The sequence below is a fragment of the Tubulanus polymorphus genome, chromosome 6 (assembly GCF_964204645.1).
Source record: "Tubulanus polymorphus chromosome 6, tnTubPoly1.2, whole genome shotgun sequence".
NCBI classification, from domain to species: Eukaryota; Metazoa; Nemertea; class Palaeonemertea; order Tubulaniformes; family Tubulanidae; genus Tubulanus; species Tubulanus polymorphus.
The window spans coordinates 2,457,734-2,469,950 of NC_134030.1; the positions used below are offsets into that span (position 1 = coordinate 2,457,734).

General features: G+C 41.3%; 2 protein-coding genes across 2 annotated transcripts; both read left to right on the forward strand.

Moving 5' to 3' along the window:
- Positions 1 to 1,491: 1,491 nt before the first annotated feature.
- Positions 1,492 to 3,463, forward strand: LOC141906914 (interferon alpha-inducible protein 27-like protein 2A). The gene is made up of 3 exons (XM_074796392.1): positions 1,492 to 1,647; positions 2,203 to 2,396; positions 2,816 to 3,463. The coding sequence occupies exons 2-3, from the start codon at positions 2,204 to 2,206 to the stop codon at positions 2,908 to 2,910; spliced, it is 288 nt and encodes a 95-aa protein (XP_074652493.1). The 5' UTR covers positions 1,492 to 1,647; position 2,203; the 3' UTR covers positions 2,911 to 3,463.
- Positions 3,464 to 5,344: 1,881 nt separating this feature from the next.
- Positions 5,345 to 7,125, forward strand: LOC141906952 (interferon alpha-inducible protein 27-like protein 2A). The gene is made up of 3 exons (XM_074796452.1): positions 5,345 to 5,495; positions 5,955 to 6,148; positions 6,567 to 7,125. The coding sequence occupies exons 2-3, from the start codon at positions 5,956 to 5,958 to the stop codon at positions 6,659 to 6,661; spliced, it is 288 nt and encodes a 95-aa protein (XP_074652553.1). The 5' UTR covers positions 5,345 to 5,495; position 5,955; the 3' UTR covers positions 6,662 to 7,125.
- Positions 7,126 to 12,217: the final 5,092 nt, after the last annotated feature.

Here is a 12,217-nt window from a genome sequence, read left to right on the forward strand (position 1 = left end):
TTCGATTTAGTTGTATCTCAAACCTGTATTCTAAAAACACATCACGTAATTTCTACGAAATATGTTTTAAAAACGTGTCCTGGCCGTGTATCAGCGATCCCCCTTTGAACATACCCCATATCTGTTCACATCAAACACGACTAAACGAGGAAGTCAATTATGTTTCTCATTTACTGAATGTAATTATAACTACGTATGAAGGATCACGTGATGGAGAACGGCGAACGCTTGAAACTCGTTTTGTCTTAGTTTACTGAACGGAAAGTCGTCATCATCATCAAATTCACGGACGGAAGGAGGCCTGGTGGTGGCCTATTGGTGTCCGGCTCGTTTGTTGATTAGTATTGGTTTAGGTGACAGGGTTTCCATAAAAAGCTCTCTCACTTAATGATATTTCATTACAAATAATTGGTATATTTATTCATTACTAAAACAATAAATTGTTTATAGAGTTGATTAGTTGAATTTTATAAAAGTCTGATCAGTCATAATTAACAGTTTTGGCGTAGTTAATTTGATAAGTCATACACGCTTGATTTCTAGCCATTTTGTAGATTATCTACCAGGAGAAGGTTTTATTCGGTCCATAAATACGAGTGTTATTCGTGTTGTTCGTGTTGTTCTGAAAAGGTAAAGGAAGTGCTTGTGGCCCAAGGTGAACGTATCGGCAACCTCTATGGAGGTACCAGGATGAATCCCGCCGACATTGTACCACGTTGTATTAAGTCGAATTGAAAATCGCCTGCGGAGTATGCGGGAGTACTTGGCGTTAACGTCCGGCTTTTAGGGGTAACTTGCGTAGGAAATTGTTTGATAAAAAGTATCCGTAACTTATAGAAGTTTAAAAGTTGCGCTATTGCTATCGCTATTACTAATAGCCACCGGAATGGTGACGGTTATTTCTTTTTTTTGTCGTGTAAATCGAATCGTGTACGATGACGGCAAACTGTAAGAAATTCAACACTGACTTTAAAAAATTCAACGCACTTTTGAAAAATTCATCTTGGTTATAGAATTAAAAACTAACTGTACGATTGTGAGTTGGTTGTAAGATTGTGAGTTGATTGTAAGATTGTGAGTTGGTTGTAAGATTGTGAGTTGGTTGTAAGATTGTGAGTTGGTTATAAGATTGCGAGTTGATTGTAAGATTGTGAGTTGGTTGTAAGATTGTGAGTTGGTTGTAAGATTGTGAGTTGGTTGTAAGATTGTGAGTTGATTGTAAGATTGTGAGTTGATTATAAGATTGTGAGTTGATTATAAGATTGTGAGTTGGTTGTAAGATTGTGAGTTGGTTGTAAGATTGCGAGTACGTTGTTAAAAATGCGATGTAGAGTTTTTGCTAGGATGGCGTTCCATAAACCCTCCCTTCCTAGAGCCTTTAGAACGCCTAGTTATAGCGCAGTACTGTATTGAACGTAATAGTACTATGTGTACTGTCCAGTTATAGTTCGATCGCGGGATTTTCCCGATTCCTCGTATCGAAACCTCGCCTTTCCCGATTCCTCGTATCGAAACCTCGCCTTTCCCGATTCCTCGTATCGAAACTTGCCACGTACCCCATATGATTAAATCAACGGCTTCTTCCCGAGACGCAATACCTTTTAAGACTCATTTCTGTGATTAAACAGCACGAAGTTTAAGATTAAGGTAAGATAAAAGTTTGGACATTTTCGAAATATACACATTGGACAACGGCTCAATCTGTTTGATATTTAAGCGGAGAGCTTTTTAGCCACTTCTTGTCCGTTCACTCAGTTTGACTGTCAGTACCGGTTCGGTGTGGTCAGACGGTATTAGTTTTAAACACACTATGGACTGTTTTTATATTTGGTTTAGTGTTCATGTTGTAATTTATAACATATTCTATGATTGTGGTGAATTTCACTGCTAAAATAATAATTCTCTGAATTTGTTCACCATCGTTGAATATGGAAATATGGGCTGGACTGTCAAGCAATTCACATAAGCATCAATGGCTTATGTGAACCCCTACTGATTGTTACCTGAGATGTCTCGAGGTGTTACTATAACTACATGGTCTCCCGTGCAACGTTTTGATGCCCAATTTTGTTAATAATCAATTGTGCTAACTTCGTATATCGTTGATAATGAAAAGAAAAACAAGTTTTTCTGAACAATTTGATAAACGCAGGTCAACTGAACGAAATAACTGATCAAAAAATCGCATTCAATTAATTTCAGAATGGAATATATCCTTGGCGGTGTCGTAGCTGTGGTCGCAGCTCCTTTTGTTCTACCAGCGATTGGTTTTACAGCTGCTGGAATCACTGCTGGGTCCGCCGCTGCATCGATGATGTCAGCAGCTGCAGTGGCTAACGGTGGTGCTGTAGCTGCGGGAAGTACGGTAGCCGTTCTTCAGTCGGCTGGTGCAGCAGGTACGTATGATTCTGAAAATAATGCATATTAACCGTTACAATACCATTTCAGACTGATTTAATGCTGATTTAGAAAATCGCGGAAATAAAAACTAGTCTGAAACGGTTTCTTATAGTTTCAACTTTTCGATTACTCTTTATAGTCAATCTTAGATATATTCCTGAAGATGACCTTAATAAGCAGGGTCCGATCTAGGGAATGAAATACCACTTGCCCGGGTGGCAAGCATATCTGAAATTTCGCTTGTTCACAGACAGTCCGATTGGTGGCACTAGGATATAGTCAAAACTTTGAAAAACGTATACAAAACATTACCTCAGCAATAAAACCTCCGAAGTTCGAAATCGTCGTTTCTTTTGAGTGTGGAATTTATTACGTGAAGACATTTTGATTTTAATTTGATATGCATGTTTTTCAGGTCTTGGTTTAGCGGCTAATGCGGTGGCTGGTGTTACCGGTGCATCGGCTGTTAAAGCTGCAGAGCTTGCTCTGGATATCGTGAATGGTGATTAGTTTAAATGTCTAACACCTGTTATCTTTAACTAGTTTCCTTGTCGCAGGGGCGGATTTGATGGTGCTCTCGGGGATCCAGACCTCTTTCTTCCCGTTGAGGTTGTTCTTTGTGTCAAGACAAAAAATCTTTCTGCAAATTTGACACTCATTCTCTCAAAAAACTACAATCTTTCGGACGTATTTCTTCACAAATAAAACCAAGGGCGGAACCACGTGGAACCCCAGTAGAGGCTTTTAACTTCACTGCTTTAAACCAGAAATATGAATTTTCATCCGACCCTGTCTTCAAATTATTTTTTAAGATCCGCCCCTGCGTCCATTGAATCATCGGATTAAATCAGCGATGATGAAATAAAATGTAATTAAAAAATCACTTTGTACAAATTTAAACTCTAAAAAAATCGAATTCTATTAAATCAAAAGATCATTAAATCGAAAAAAAACACGATTATTAATCCGACCCTCACTATTTAAAGATCCTTGTCCGTGTATTTCTTATTCATTATAACGTGTAATTTAATTCAATAAATTGAAGCAAACAAAGTGAAATAAAGGTTTTCGATTTAGTTGTATCTCAAACCTGTATTCTAAAAACACATCACGTAATTTCTACGAAATATGTTTTAAAAACGTGTCCTGGCCGTGTATCAGCGATCCCCCTTTGAACATACCCCATATCTGTTCACATCAAACACGACTAAACGAGGAAGTCAATTATGTTTCTAATTTACTGAATGTAATTATAACTACGTATGAAGGATCACGTGATGGAGAACGGCGAACGCTTGAAACTCGTTTTGTCTTAGTTTACTGAACGGAAAGTCGTCATCATCATCAAATTCACGGACGGAAGGAGGCCTGGTGGTGGCCTATTGGTGTCCGGCTCGTTTGTTGATTAGTATTGGTTTAGGTGACAGGGTTTCCATAAAAAGCTCTCTCACTTAATGATATTTCATTACAAATAATTGGTATATTTATTCATTACTAAAACAATAAATTGTTTATAGAGTTGATTAGTTGAATTTTATAAAAGTCTGATCAGTCATAATTAACAGTTTTGGCGTAGTTAATTTGATAAGTCATACACGCTTGATTTCTAGCCATTTTGTAGATTATCTACCAGGAGAAGGTTTTATTCGGTCCATAAATACGAGTGTTATTCGTGTTGCTCGTGTTGTTCTGAAAAGGTAAAGGAAGTGCTTGTGGCCCAAGGTGAACGTATCGGCAACCTCTATGGAGGTACCAGGATGAATCCCGCCGACATTGTACCACGTTGTATTAAGTCGAATTGAAAATCGCCTGCGGAGTATGCGGGAGTACTTGGCGTTAACGTCCGGCTTTTAGGGGTAACTTGCGTAGGAAATTGTTTGATAAAAAGTATCCGTAACTTATAGAAGTTTAAAAGTTGCGCTATTGCTATCGCTATTACTAATAGCCACCGGAATGGTGACGGTTATTTCTTTTTTTTGTTGTGTAAATCGAATCGTGTACGATGACGGCAAACTGTAAGAAATTCAACACTGACTTTAAAAAATTCAACGCAAACTTTTGAAAAATTCATCTTGGTTATAGAATTAAAAACTAACTGTACGATTGTGAGTTGGTTGTAAGATTGTGAGTTGATTGTAAGATTGTGAGTTGGTTGTAAGATTGTGAGTTGGTTGTAAGATTGTGAGTTGGTTGTAAGATAGCGAGTTGGTTGTAAGATTGTGAGTTGGTTGTAAGAGTGTGAGTTGGTTGTAAGATTGTGAGTTGGTTGTAAGATTGTGAGTTGGTTGTAAGATTGTGAGTTGGTTGTAAGATTGCGAGTACGTTGTTAAAAATGCGATGTAGAGTTTTTGCTAGGATGGCGTTCCATAAACCCCCTCCCTTCCTAGAGCCTTTAGAACGCCTAGTTATAGCGCAGTACTGTATTGAACGTAATAGTACTATGTGTACTGTCCAGTTATAGTTCGATCGCGGGATTTTCCCGATTCCTCGTATCGAAACCTCGCCTTTCCCGATTCCTCGTATCGAAACCTCGCCTTTCCCGATTCCTCGTATCGAAACCTCGCCTTTCCCGATTCCTAGTATACATTCCATATTCGGCGCAAAGTTCAAGTTCAAGTTCCTCCTATCGAAACTTGCCACGTACCCCATATGATTAAATCAACGGCTTCTTCCCGAGAACTACAGCAGACAGAAATATTTGTTAAAATCACATTGTGCCCTCTTTGTAAAGTATGTACGCTTTAAGTTTACCCCTCCCCTCCCCTGCACCCTTTTGCACAGAAACCTCCTCCCTTCTTAGATGCGAACGTATTTCCTAGAGCCTTGTGACGCCTGCGTATTTATGGCACAGTACTGCATTGAGCGTGACAGTACTGTGTACCTACGCGTGTATTGTGCAGCAGTATGTTACATATTAGCATCTACTACGATCGCGAGATTTCCCCAATTCTTCGTATCGAAACCTCGCCTTTCCCGATTCCTCGTATCGAAACTTGCCACGTACCCCATATGATTAAATCAACGGCTTCTTCCCGAGACGCGATACGTTTTAAGACTCATTTCTGTGATTAAACAGCACGAAGTTTAAAATTAAGGTAAGATAATAGTTTGGACATTTTCGAAATATACACATTGGACAACGGCTCAATCTGTTTGATATTTAAGCGGAGAGCTTTTTAGCCACTTTTTGTCCGTTCACTTAGTTTGACTGTTAGTACCGGTTCGGTGTGGTCAGACGGTGAAAATGAAAATTCTCTGAATTTTTTTACCATCGTTGAATATGGAAATATGGGCTGGACTGTCAAGCAATTCACATAAGCATCAATGGTTTCCCTGAACCCCTACTGATTGTTACCTGAGATGTCTCGAGGTGTTACTATAACTACATGGTCTCCCGTGCAACGTTTTGATGCCCAATTTTGTTGATAATCAATTGTGCTAACTTCGTATATCGTTGATAATGAAAAGAAAAACAAGTTTTTCTGAACAATTTGATAAACGCAGGTCAACTGAACGAAATAACTGATCAAAAAATCGCATTCAATTAATTTCAGAATGGAATATATCCTTGGCGGTGTCGTAGCTGTGGTCGCAGCTCCTTTTGTTCTACCAGCGATTGGTTTTACAGCTGCTGGAATCACTGCTGGGTCCGCCGCTGCATCGATGATGTCAGCAGCTGCAGTGGCTAACGGTGGTGCAGTAGCTGCAGGAAGTACGGTAGCCGTTCTTCAGTCGGCTGGTGCAGCAGGTACGTATGATTCTGAAAATAATGCATATTAACCGTTACAATACCATTTCAGACTGATTTAATGCTGTTTTAGAAAATCGCGGAAATAAAAACTAGTCTGAAACGGTTTCTTATAGTTTCAACTTTTCGATTACTCTTTATAGTCAATCTTAGATATATTCCTGAAGATGACCTTAATAAGCAGGGTCCGATCTAAGGAATGAAATCCACTTGCCCGGGTGGCAATCATATCTGAAATTTCGCTTGTTCACAGACAGTCCGATTGGTGGCACTAGGATATAGTCAAAACTTTGAAAAACGTATACAAAACATTACCTCAGCAATAAAACCTCCGAAGTTCGAAATCGTCGTTTCTTTTGAGTGTGGAATTTATTACGTGAAGACATTTTGATTTTAATTTGATATGCATGTTTTTCAGGTCTTGGTTTAGCGGCTAATGCGGTGGCTGGTGTTACCGGTGCATCGGCTGTTAAAGCTGCAGAGCTTGCTCTGGATATCGTGAATGGTGATTAGTTTAAATGTCTAACACCTGTTATCTTTAACTAGTTTCCTTGTCGCAGGGGCGGATTTGATGGTGCTCTCGGGGATCCAGACCTCTTTCTTCCCGTTGAGGTTGTTCTTTGTGTCAAGACAAAAAATCTTTCTGCAAATTTGACACTCATTCTCTCAAAAAACTACAATCTTTCGGACGTATTTCTTCACAAATAAAACCAAGGGCGGAACCACGTGGAACCCCAGTAGAGGCTTTTAACTTCACTGCTTTAAACCAGAAATATGAATTTTCATCCGACCCTGTCTTCAAATTATTTTTTAAGATCCGCCCCTGCGTCCATTGAATCATCGGATTAAATCAGCGATGATGAAATAAAATGTAATTAAAAAATCACTTTGTACAAATTTAAACTCTAAAAAAATCGAATTCTATTAAATCAAAAGATCATTAAATCGAAAAAAAAACACGATTATTAATCCGACCCTCACTATTTAAAGATCCTTGTCCGTGTATTTCTTATTCATTATAACGTGTAATTTAATTCAATAAATTGAAGCAAACAAAGTGAAATAAAGGTTTTCGATTTAGTTGTATCTCAAACCTGTATTCTAAAAACACATCACGTAATTTCTACGAAATATGTTTTAAAAACGTGTCCTGGCCGTGTATCAGCGATCCCCCTTTGAACATACCCCATATCTGTTCACATCAAACACGACTAAACGAGGAAGTCAATTATGTTTCTCATTTACTGAATGTAATTATAACTACGTATGAAGGATCACGTGATGGAGAACGGCGAACGCTTGAAACTCGTTTTGTCTTAGATTACTGAACGGAAAGTCGAATTGTAAATCGCCTGCGGACTATGCGGGAGTACTTGGCGTTAACGTCCGGCTTTTATGGGTAACTTGCGTAGGAAACCGTTTGATAAAAAGTATCCGTAACTTATAGAAGTTTAAAAGTTGCGCTATAGCTATCGCTATTACTAATAGCCTTGAAACACTTCTAACGATCAACCCTCGGGCAAGAAACGAGAAAATGCACTTTCACAATTATTCAATTAACTCTTTTTGTTTTGCGTCGAGAATGAAAACGTCACTTTCGCAGTGGTTCAGATATCTCTGAACGATGAATTTTTCATGCAATTTTTTGATGAATGGGGCCCTCTCCTCTCCTCTCTCCTATTCTCCCCTTCTCCCTCCTCTCTCCTCCCTCCTCTCCTCCCTCCTCTCTTCTCTCCTCTCTCCTCTTCTCTCTCCTCTCCTATACCGGAATGATGACGTTTTTTTCTTTTTTGTGTCGTGTAAATTTGCATTTCCTGCGCGCGATAATTCCTCGTGGCGCTTGGCATCGCACACTTTATACACACACTTTAAAACGATTCGATCATTCGGCGCTAGTCAGCGCCAACGTCAAATATAGTTTACATTAGTAGAATTGACGACGACATTCAATTCTAACGGATTGACGTTATATAAACGTGGTTTATTTGAGAACAAGACGCGTAAGGGTTGCGAATCGCTTTTCGGGCTGAAAGTGAAATAGTATTTACTCTGTCATTGCGTGTTTACCCGCGCTCAGGCGACGACCAACATTCTGGCAATATCGTGTTTTTTTAAATTCTAATACGCGCAAAGAGTGATGATTTGAGTTGGGATTTATGCAGGTATTGGAGTCGCCCTCTTTCAGGCATCTACGCATGTTAGAAGTCTTGATCAGGAACTCCTGATAAAGATAATGTCCAGTGGAACGGAGAACCTCACGGGACCTTCGTGTATTTGTATTCTCATCTTAACGTTTCTTTTGTGTCTAAATTAATTTCAATTCAAAAAGTATCCGATGTCTGAGTTAGGTGCAGGGTTCAGGCTGAGGGGAATAAGTGCTGAGGGTTGCGGGTCCTGCCAGCCGGTCGATATCTGCGTTAGAATTACAACAAAAACTCGTGAAATCATGCGTCGTGAGGCTAGGAGGGGCTGGTGGAAGCGAGTTCGGGGAACGATACCGAACCCCTGGCAAGCGAGCATAAATAGTCGCATTTCTGCATCGAGAATCGAGAAGCAAGTGGGTTCGAGTCCCTAATTCATGAGATCGAATAATATTCGTCTCCGAGATGTTGTTATTGTTGACGCGTGGACTCGCGATTAACAGACGACAGTAAAACCTCGTGTGGGTATCCCGCGGTTAGAAACTACCGGTGAAAATTACAGGCAGCGACGCCTGAAACCGCACACGAAAATTACACCGCAGTTTCTATAACAGAGACACTGCACGCAGAAACGTCCAACAGTCTAATTAGAGATGTATCATTGCGCGACTTCCGCCTAATAATCTACTATTAATACGCGTCGGAAAAATACTCGATCGATTAGAGAGTGAGAGAGGGGAGCGGGCAGATGCCTCGAAGGTATTTGAGAGAAAATAACCGCTCTCACTTCCTACTGTGTTTACATATCGTGCGTCAGAACGAACAATATCCGACGACAATAATCGCTCACAAAATGCGCATTTAGGCTACAAATATTGATACCTCGTTTCTCTGCTCTCATTTCTGCTGAGCTTAAAGTTTGACGCGGCCAGCTGCCTATATCTTACCTTCCTTTTTTAAATCGTGATCAAGCTAACAATAACCGTCCCGGATCAGTTATAGTAATGAAATTTATAAAATGTTATTGCATTTAGCAAAATGACCCGGACGATCAGGAGAAACAAAGTGTCATTTTTTAGCCTAAAAATATTCACCGTGGTCGGTATTGTTGTCTGTTACGTGGAACTGAGGAGTGACGACACGTGACCGGAAACGGAAGTTAAGTCGATGAGTGACGACGTTCATGCATTCTTTATCTTCTCGATTTTCGATTGAAAAATAAATATTCATGAAATGCAGAATATTCCGTTTAAAGCGCGAACAAGTTTAATTATCAATCGTGGATACGTTGAATTACACTCTCCTCGGCCAGTTCCCCTCAGCCTGTTGTCTGTACCTCTCAGCCTGCAGCCTGCACCACCGTCAGCCTGTTGTCTGTACCTCCAAGCCTGCAGCCTGCACCACCGTCAGCCTGTTGTCTGTACCCCTCAGCCTGCAGCCTGCACTACCGTCAGCCTGTTGTCTGTACCTCTCAGCCTGCAGCCTGCACCACCGTCAGCCTGTTGTCTGTACCTCTAAGCCTGCAGCCTGCACCACCGTCAGCCTGTTGTCTGTACCCCTCAGCCTGCAGCCTGCACCACCGTCAGCCTGTTGTCTGTACCCCTCAGCCCGCAGCCTGCACCACCGTCAGCCCGTTGTCTGTACCTCTCAGCCTGCAGCCTGCACCACCGTCAGCCCGTTGCCTGTACCCCTCAGCCTGCAGCCTGCACCACCGTCAGCCTGTTGTCTGTACCCCTCAGCCTGCAGCCTGCACCACCGTCAGCCCGTTGCCTGTACCCCTCAGCCTGCAGCCTGCACCACCGTCAGCCTGTTGCCTGTACCCTGCAGCCTGCACCACCGTCAGCCCGTTGCCTGTACCCCTCAGCCTGCACCCCTTCTCTCAGTTTATAGTTCATTTTCAATCAAAAATGTCGCGGGTTAAGACTGTAAAACACATGTGAAGTGTGAATGATCAAAACTAGAGAAGAAAGTATTGAATGTTTCTGCTGTAGATGTTGAGACAGCGAGGAAGGGCAGATATTAGATATTTTATCAGCACAAAAACTGAAGAACTGATCGTCCACACTTATGTGTGTAGCACTTCACCTGGGATATCTTTAATTGAAAATGAACTACATTAGACATTTTATCAGCGCACTTTCAAAAACAGAAAACTGAACATCCACTTTTCACTTGCAGGATTTCACCTGAGACATTTTTAATAGGAAATGAACTACAAACACCAGACATTAGACATTTTATCAGCTCATTTTCAAAAACTGATCGTTCACACTTCACATGTGTTCAGTACTTCACTTGAGACACGTTTAATTTCTAATTGATAATGAACTACATCTGAAGTCTGTGGTTTCATGCTACAGGTTGATAGAATGAATCCTGTATTAGATCATGGTTAGATTAACAAAACAAATTCAATATCAGTTCATAAACTGAGAAGATCTGAATAAGAGAATCTAATGAGAGCAATGAGAAAAATAAACACTAAAATCTCGGCGTAATTTTTATGCACTCGCAGATAAATTGCCGTAGTTTGCAGACTTTGCGACAGCGAATGATATACACACGTCTGAGAGGTTGTTCCCCGGATTAATGGAATATCGATGTCGTCTATTGATGTCACATATACATCGGAATTCACTATCTAAAAATCATCTTCTCTTCTTCACGTACGAGATTGTGGACACATGCAAATTCATTGCAGATACATAAACTGCCATTCGGAGCCAGATCAATCATAGAAATTTATCTTTGTTTTTTTTAATGAAAATTAACTAATTTTACTCAAACGAAAGGTATGGTCACGACGCAGAAGAACTGAGACTATATAGTGGCACAGTCATGGTTATAATCAGTCTAATACCAATCTAAGCTCTGGCTCCAGTTGCACAGTAGTGACTTAAGTCCAAAAGTGGTCTTAGATTTTAAGACTGGTCTTAAGTTGTTGGATTGGCTATAGGCCTAAGTTGGCCTTAGACTGGTCTTAAGTCAGTCATGACTATGGAACCGACCCCTGAAGACTTAGTTGATCTAGAGCTAATCCAGCAACTTTAAAACCAGTTTAAGATTATTTTGGCTCTATAGCCAATTTAACAATTTGACGCAAGTCTCAAGATTTAAAACCAACTTTGGTCGTATGTCCTGGCTATTGAGTCCGCCGGTCTACAAGTCGAGCTCAATCGACAACCACTAAAGCGGATCTTAGAATATGTCTTCAGTAGAATGTATGGTTATTCTGTGGTAGTAAATATCGCCACTCAGGGACTGAACCGCCCGCGGGCTTCACAAAACCGTTTCATCGTCTCTGCGCGTATAGAAATTGTCTTAATGACACGCGTAACAAAATTCCATCTACAAAACTAAATCTGATATTGATACTTTAAAACGTGTCTTTGCAAAAGTGAGACATCTAAACAGTGAAGCTATACCCTCTACCCAACCCGCTCTACCCGTGTTACCCGCTCTACCCGTGTTACCCGCTCTACCCGTGTTACCCGCTCTACCCGTGTTACCCACCTTACCCGTGTTACCCGCTCTACCCGTGTTACCCACCTTACCCGTGTTACCCGCTCTACCCGTGTTACCCGCTCTACCCGTGTTACCCGCTCTACCCGTGTTACCCGCTCTACCCGTGTTACCCGCTCTACCCGTGTTACCCGCTCTGCCCGTGTTACCCGCTCTACCCGTGTTACCCGCTCTACCCGTGTTACCCGCTCTACCCGTGTTACCCGCTCTACCCGTGTTACCCGCTCTACCCGTGTTACCCGCTCTACCCGTGTTACCCGCTCTACCCGCTCTACCCGTGTTACCCGCTCTACCCGTGTTACCCGCTCTACCCGTGTTACCCGCTCTACCCGTGTCACCCGCTCTACCCGTGTTACCCGCTCTACCCGTGTTACCCGCTCTACCCGTGTTACCCGCTCTACCCGTG

Coding starts and splice junctions, on each gene's coding strand:
- LOC141906914 (XM_074796392.1), top strand. CDS start 2,204: ATGGAATATATCCTTGGCGGTGTCGTAGCTGTGGTCGCAGCTCCTTTT. Junction 2,397..2,815: donor TCAGTCGGCTGGTGCAGCAG/GTACGTATGATT, acceptor CATGTTTTTCAG/GTCTTGGTTTAGCGGCTAAT.
- LOC141906952 (XM_074796452.1), top strand. CDS start 5,956: ATGGAATATATCCTTGGCGGTGTCGTAGCTGTGGTCGCAGCTCCTTTT. Junction 6,149..6,566: donor TCAGTCGGCTGGTGCAGCAG/GTACGTATGATT, acceptor CATGTTTTTCAG/GTCTTGGTTTAGCGGCTAAT.